Consider the following 7,737-nt stretch of genomic DNA (forward strand, 5'->3'; position numbering starts at 1 on the left):
AAGCCGGGCCTGACTTAAACAAAAAATGCCTTACCTGAGGCTTAACCTATTTTTTAAACGGGCCCTATTTTTTTGTTCAATCCCATTTTTCGGGTTTATATTTTTGCTCAAATCCTCTCACATTTTAGGCGAGTCTTTAGGCCAGGCCGAGTGGTCCGACTCATGATCAGGTCTACTCAAAACTGCATAAATAGTGTTGTATTTTGATATGAAAGAATAATTAAATTAAATTAAATTGAGATTCTTTTAATTAAACCTAAAATAAGATTGAAAACACAAAAATCTTATTTACACGTATCAGTGGATAGATCAAAGCAGTAGCAGGCGAAAGTCCGTAATCGGAACATACTTTCCCCTATCTTTGAAAGATCTAATATGATTTTTCAACATATAACCATTTAAGCAGTCAACAAACTTTTGAAGCCCCAAATGAAGATGCCGACCGCTGTCTTTCTCCTCCTCCTCCTCCTCTCCACCACTACAAACCTCTGCAGCTCCGCCGCACCGATTCCCGGACTGGACTCCTTTCTAACCCAACAGTCCCGCATCGACCCGAAATCGACAAACGACCCCTTTCAGTCCCTCCCTTCTTCCCTCAAGAAATCCCTCTCTTCCTCCTCCGCTGCCCCTCTCCATATCGCTTCGCTGATCTCCTCCCTTCTTTCACTTTCCGTCCCAATCCCTCTCCATATCCGCCTCGTTGGCCTCAATTTCTCTTCTTCCTCCCTTTCTCTGCTCACTTCTTTCCTCCAATCCTCCGTCACTTCCTCTCACTTTCACCTCATCTCTTCTTCTTCTTCCCATCATTCTCTTTCCATCGGCCACTCCCTCCATCTCGACGTTTCTCTTTCTCCCTCCTCTCTTTCCTCTACCCTTTCCACCGCTCTTTCCTCCGCCCTCTCCTCTACCCCTTCCTCCCTCCGTTCACCTCTCCTTTCCATCCCCTATTCCACCGTCGACTCCATCATTTCCCGCCATTTTGACTCCGAGAAAACCGATAATTCCGTTTACATTTATATTCTCAATCTGGGTGTTACCCCCAAGCAACCTTATGCCTACTCTTACTCTCATTCCGAGTCTTCCGCAGGCTACACCAATTGTTTAGGGACCCTTTGGACTGGCAACAAAAGGTATCTTTGGATTGATCTCGGGGCTGGTCCCGTTGACTATGGGCCGGCTTTATCTGGTGATGGGGTACTCCCGAGAGGCGAGTTTCACCCTTTGGCAGCTGCACATGGAAGACCCAAATCCGAAAAAACCTTGCTTGCCGACTTGGCTTCTTTGATATACAGTGCTTATCAGGTACTTGTTGTTCCTCCTTTGAGAATTCCTGTTCATTTCGAGAATACTTTAACTGTTGAGCTTATCCATATTCACGCATCTGAAAATGTGGATTCAAGTGGTTTGGATTGGAATGAGATTGAAAAATCCTTCCGTAATGAGGCAAATGATGGTGAGTTGTTGTTTGGCAATCAGAGTTTAGAGTTCAAAAGGTATAGTGTTAACTACGAGGAGTGTTCGATTTGTTCTTTTGCGGTTTCTAGGTCGATCAATTCCTTTACTTCGAGGTTTCTGTTTGATAACTACACTTTGATTGTGAGCGAGTATTTGGATTCGAAACGTTTGCATCAGATATTGTCTGATTCGGCAGAGGAGTTTAGGAGGGTCGCAGGCTTGCCCGAGGAGGAATTTGGTAGTAGGGTACTTCCTGTTTATGTGTTTGATTTGGATTATCATACCATTTTGTTGCTGGATCGGTATCATCAGTCTATTGCATTTAGAGATATGGTTATCGCTGTTAGGACAAGGACTGCTCAAACTGTGAGTGATTACAGTTGTAATGGTCGTCATGTTTTCACTCGTACAAGGGAGCTGCAGAGGCCGCTTGTTGGTTCAATTTTACAGAGTATGTGGGGAGTGTCGCCAACTCATTTGTTATGGAGCCCTACACATAACAGTACACTTGTGGATTATACATGGAGTGTTGGTCAGACACCTTTTGGACCATTTTCAGAGGTTATGTCATTGTCTTTTGTGCAGAAGGATGCAGCTCGGAGAAATTTTCTCTTGACATCATTGAATTACAGTCTAACAAGTGCTATTGATGTTCTCGAATCTATTGATGCACATGGTGGGGATAGAAATCTCCTTAAACAGAAGCAGCATGTTGAGTTCATACAGAGGTGGCACTTGTTCCGGTACAAGCTGGATAAAGCAGTTTCTGCTTTGTCGCATTTTGAGTTCGAGATGGCATTCTATTACATAAAGTCTTCAGATCATGATCTTTATGCAATTCATGATCTCGTATACACTGCATCACAAGAAATCGAAGCATCACTTGTTTGTTTCAAGGACCCACCATTCCCGTGGGCTGCATTATCATTTTCTGCAGTTGGTTTCCTTGCACTCTCTTATGTGTATGCAAAAAGGGACAAAATTTTTAGAAACAAGAGGAAGCAGTTTTGATAGTTAATGAAGCAAAGTCTGTATCATTTGAACTCAGTAGAACACATTTATTCCTGTGCGAGTGGTAAGTCCCAAGGTTGAAACTTAGTTTTACTCGAGACTTTCTGAAATTTTAGGACAGATTCTGTTTTGTTGATTTTCCTAACTGCATAATCTCTCAACTCATGCTATATTTTCCTTACATGCTGGATGGATGTCAATCTTTCGATCATAAAGGATTTTGTGGTATCTCTGATATCCATCATTGCCTTCTCATCCACCTGTTTCCCTTCTTTTGTGGAATGAAACTATAAATTTGAAGACCTTGCACGTGCTCTTGAAGTTGTTTGTTTGTAGTTAATGTTAACATTCGGTCTGCAACTAGCTTCCTTAAAATCGCCTGATGAACTGCAGTGCACTTCTGTGACTAGATTATTACTATTTATCCTGTCATCTTTTTCTACCACAAGTTTATAACTTGTACTAATATGAAGTCTTACGGTATAGGACATCCTTATGAATCCTATAGTTAAATAGAATTTCACATTTCTGCACGGAATAAGAACTAGGTGTTTAGTCTGCTGTTTTCTAGTTCGAGGCACATTTGCACTTGGTCGATAAGTTAGCCCCTTGCTTGATTTGAGATAAGCTTGTCACCGAGCAGTACTTTAGACCGGGGGTGGATATACACAAGTTTTCAATTTGTTGTTTGCCTTTTTTATCTTTTTCTATTTTTATTTTTTGCCCTAGGTTGTTTTCTCTTGCTGGAAAACCCCAAAATCTTGTCTGTCACTCACCATCTAAATTTCCATTTATTTATTCATGCATGATATATGTTTGAGTCTCAATGATATGATTTACCGATGTTGATCAGGTTTTAGGGTGATGATGAAAATGGGATTTTGGTGCGTTTAAGTTTACACCTAGTTATCCTTGCACACACAGTCATACCCGATAAACATAGCCCTCTTTGAGGAGCCAGATATGTGGCTAACAAGAGTAATTTTTGAAAATTGAAAGGTCATGAGCAACATAGAAAATCCCAGCACCGAACACCGATTCGAAGTAGCAATTGTAGCATAAGTTGTATTGCTTTTCAGTTAATTTTAAGCAAATGCTTTGCCCCCACACTTGTGACTGTTTGTTGGAGAGAATGTGGCAAAAACTACCGTTGGCATTTGCAATCTGCAATGTACCTCCAAAAGATATTAACAAGGAAATGGATTTTAACAACTGGAATTAATCTTTTGTGGTCTGTGCTTCAATGTCTTGATGTCAGCTATAATTTAGGTTAGTAGCTTATGAATATGCTTATTTAAGATCATTTAAAATGAACAAGTTGAAAATACAACTAGAATATTTGGTAATTAAACAAAAATATTGTTGTTAATGAAATAAAATCTGAAAATTTAGGAGAATCGTCTAACTAATATTCCCATAGCAGATTATGAAAAAACCATAGATGATTGGGCGGAGTTTATGACTATAGTTGTTAACAACAACACTTGGTCAAAAGAAAAAAATTTAATTTATTTTGTTGGAACATTTCAAGGAGATATTGTACAATTCTTAAGAAGATGGGAAGAATTAGAAAAAGGAAAAGAACAAAAAGGGCAGTGAATTAACCAGATTCACACTCCCAAAGATGTAATTAAAGTGTTAACCATTCTAAAAACAGAATTTTGCGGCTATACTAATAAAAAAGATCAAGATAGCCTATCTAGTTATGTATTGTCAAAATTAAATTATGTGATATTAGATATCTAGAAGAATTTTTAAAAAATTCTTCATGAATATCAAAAACTAAAAAATGAAAATGTAGATTTTGGAAAAAATAATTCCATAAATTCCCACCACCTACGATTTTAGAAAACACATTAAAATTTCCGTGTGGATTCGAAACTATAGATTCTATAAGAAATAGAATTAATTTTACATAAGAATAACTAGTTATTGTTTATGAAGTAAAGCTTTGAAACAAGTTAAGTATAAATTAAGTAATAAACATTGTACAAAAATTCTAAAAGCTGCATGGGAATTTGGATTTAAATCAGTACATCCAAATACTTATAGAAAACATAAAAAGAAAAATAGAAGATATAAGCTAGTTAGATGGAAACTAGGAAATAAGAAAAATTTTGGTTATAATAAAAGAAAAATTTCATTAGAAGAAAAACTTTTAAAAATATTAAAAACAAAATGTAATGTTTCATATGTAATGAAGGTCATATAGCACCAAATTGTCCTAACAAGGAAAAAGTGTAAGAAAAATGATTAAAACACTTGAAGAATAAGATTTAGAAATATGTTCTGAAGAGGAAATATGTAATAGCCCGATTTTAGGCCTAGTCGGAACAGTAGTTTCGGGACCACAAATCCGACGAAAAAAAAAATGTAATGGCTTGAATTTTCAGAGGTGTCGGAACGGTGATTCGAGATCACTAAATTCGACAAATGGGTAAAAATATTATTAATTTAGTAAGTATAAGTTAAATGTGAAGTTAGGAAAATTTTGAAATAGTGAATAGTGCACTAGAAATAAATATTAAAATAATTAGAATCAAAATGAGGTATCAAGACCTCGGGATTTTAAACCGAGCCATAAATATTTTTATAAATATTTATGGAGTGTTAAAAAGTTAGTCTTAAAGTTTCGTTAAGAAATTTTAAAGTTCCGATAATTAATTGAACAAAAGGACTAAATTGTAACAAATGCAAAATTATAGGAAATAATTAAATAGCTTAAATGATAAAAGGAAGAGGGCTTAAAAGGTAAATAGACCCAAGGCCTATTTGGGCTGGACGGCAGGGCATGAAATCAGCAGAAAGTAAAGAGAATTAAGGGTAAAATTGAAATATTGCAAAATTTGCTTAATAAAGTTAGGACCAAAGTGGAATTATCTAGATTTCTCTTCATTTTTCTGAATTCTCATCAGCTAAAACACCATGGAAGGGCTTCTTCAAGCTGGTTCTTCATATTTTTATTACAAGTAAGTTCAATTCTTGACTATTTCTTGAAATTTTGTATTTTTATGACTTTTACAACTAGGCCCACTTGTTAAATTCATTAGTTTTTGATTTTATGAAAGAAGTTGAAAGTTGATATGAATATGTGCTGGAAGTATATGATGATTTATCATGAAATTAGAGCTTTAAATTGTTCATATGCTGATTTTATTGAAAGAATTGAATAGAAAGTGAATGTTTGGGACCTAATAGTAAAAGAGTTTGAAGATAGAGTTATATGTGGAAATTCTGAATTTCAATAGTTGTGTAACAACTTATAATGCCTAGTAAAGTAATAATAGAGAAAATTAGATTAATTGAGGGGTTAATTGAGAAAGGACCGAATTGTATAAACTGTGAAATTTGGGGCAAAATGGAAATCAACATTTTGCACTAAAGCAGTTTTGGACAGCAGCAGTAGTGTAACTTTGAAAATCACCAAAAATTGTAGAGATTGAATTAGAGGATGAATAAAATATGAAACTAAAGCTTATTGAGTCTAGTTTTTATAAAAGAAATGATGTGAGCAATGGAATTGTAAATCATGAGATATAATAGATTTTGTGAGACAAGGTCAGAATGAATTCGGGTTCCCCTGTTCTGACTTTGGAAAATCATTAAAAATTGTAAAAAAATGATTATGAGTTATAATTTATATGGTTATAATCCTTAATGAGTCTATTTTTAGAAGAAACAAACGAAAACATCATCTGAATTCTGTACAATGAGATAATTAATTTTAGTGAAGAGTGGTCGAAACTGTCAGACAGCGAAACAGGGAAACTTTAAAGAATAAACTGTATTATTTGGCTCAACCAAAAATTTCTGAAAATTTTATGCTATGAATATATGTGAGTCTAGTTTCAGGGAAAATTAACGGATCTTAATTTGGAGCTCTGTAGCTCTGGGTAAAAATAATTTAGTGACTCTGACTCGGATAAACAGCTTTGAATATACATGTTAGTGAATATTGAAATTATGGTTAATGTTGTTTAAGTGTGTTATACACATTAAGGATGTGGAATGGAGAGGAGGAGGAGGAAAATTGAGAAATATATGAATGATTTGTGTATAATTGGTCATATGTTTGATTATAATTGATAGATGATGAAATAGAAATGATGCTTAAATTTGTGCATTATTGGACATGGTTTAAGCTCATGTGTGAAAATAAAATTTCATAGCATGTGTGTATGGTATATTCGGTATATGATTTGGCATGAAATAATGTCATGAATGGTTTATCATGTGATTAGTTCCAAAAAGAGTTATGTTTCAATACACTAGCTTGCAACTATGGTTGAATGATATGTTTATATCTTGTGTAATGTGCATAGGAAACAAGTGTGGAAGATAATGAAATAGTAAGTTCATATGGCTGAAATTTAATGATTAAATGTTAATTTCATGAATTATACAATGTATGATGAAATGTATTTATTGTTGAAATGAGAATAAAATAAAAATGTGAAAATCGAATAAATGATCAAATTAAGTGGAACGCCGGATTTGAGTACTTCTAATCAAGTGACAAAGTGATAAGTGGTAGTTTTAGCTACACTTATCTGATCAAGTGACAAAGTGATAAGTGGTTACACTTATCTAATCAAGTGACAAAGTGATAAGTGCTAAACTTATCTGATCAAGAGACAAAGTGATAAGTGGTAGCTTTAGCTACACTTATCTGATCAAGAGACAAAGTGATAAGTGGCTACACTTATCTGATCAAGAAACAAAGTGATAAGTGGTTACACTTATCGATCAAGAGACAAAGTGATAAGTGGCTACACTTATCCGATCAAGTGATAAAGTGATAAGTGGTAGCTTCACTACACTTATCGATCAAATGGCAAAGTGATAAGTGGTAGCCTAGCTACACTTATCGATCAAGGACAAGTGATAAGAGGTCATATGTCAAAGTGAAAGTGAAGTACTCAATTTTCCGTAACTGTTCCCTAATTTGATTAAGGATGGTAAGTGACAAATGGGCCCAAATGAATTAAAGTAAATGAATAAGTGGTAGTGTATTTATACCGGGATGATGTTGTTATTTAAGCTAAAGTGATATTTTCATTGCAAAATTAAGAATTTCATAAATGTGTTATTGAATGATATAATCGATAAACGTTGAGTTAAATGGTAAATACGTATTAGTGTTAAACTTAGTGACATTGAATTGTACGTGAATTAAATGGAAATTGCTAGTGATATGATCTAAATTGTGAGCATGAGAAATTGCGAATTAAATGAAATGGAAATGAAGCATTGAATTGTATGAGTATGTAC

At 34.8% G+C, this 7,737-nt stretch overlaps 1 protein-coding gene across 1 annotated transcript; it reads left to right on the forward strand.

Moving 5' to 3' along the window:
• Positions 1-293: 293 nt before the first annotated feature.
• Positions 294-2,768, forward strand: LOC105798266 (uncharacterized). The gene has a single exon (XM_012628264.2). The coding sequence runs from the start codon at positions 430-432 to the stop codon at positions 2,464-2,466; it is 2,037 nt and encodes a 678-aa protein (XP_012483718.1). The 5' UTR covers positions 294-429; the 3' UTR covers positions 2,467-2,768.
• The last annotated feature ends 4,969 nt before the right edge of the window (positions 2,769-7,737 follow it).

This window comes from Gossypium raimondii, chromosome 9 (assembly GCF_025698545.1).
Source record: "Gossypium raimondii isolate GPD5lz chromosome 9, ASM2569854v1, whole genome shotgun sequence".
Taxonomy (NCBI): domain Eukaryota; kingdom Viridiplantae; phylum Streptophyta; class Magnoliopsida; order Malvales; family Malvaceae; genus Gossypium; species Gossypium raimondii.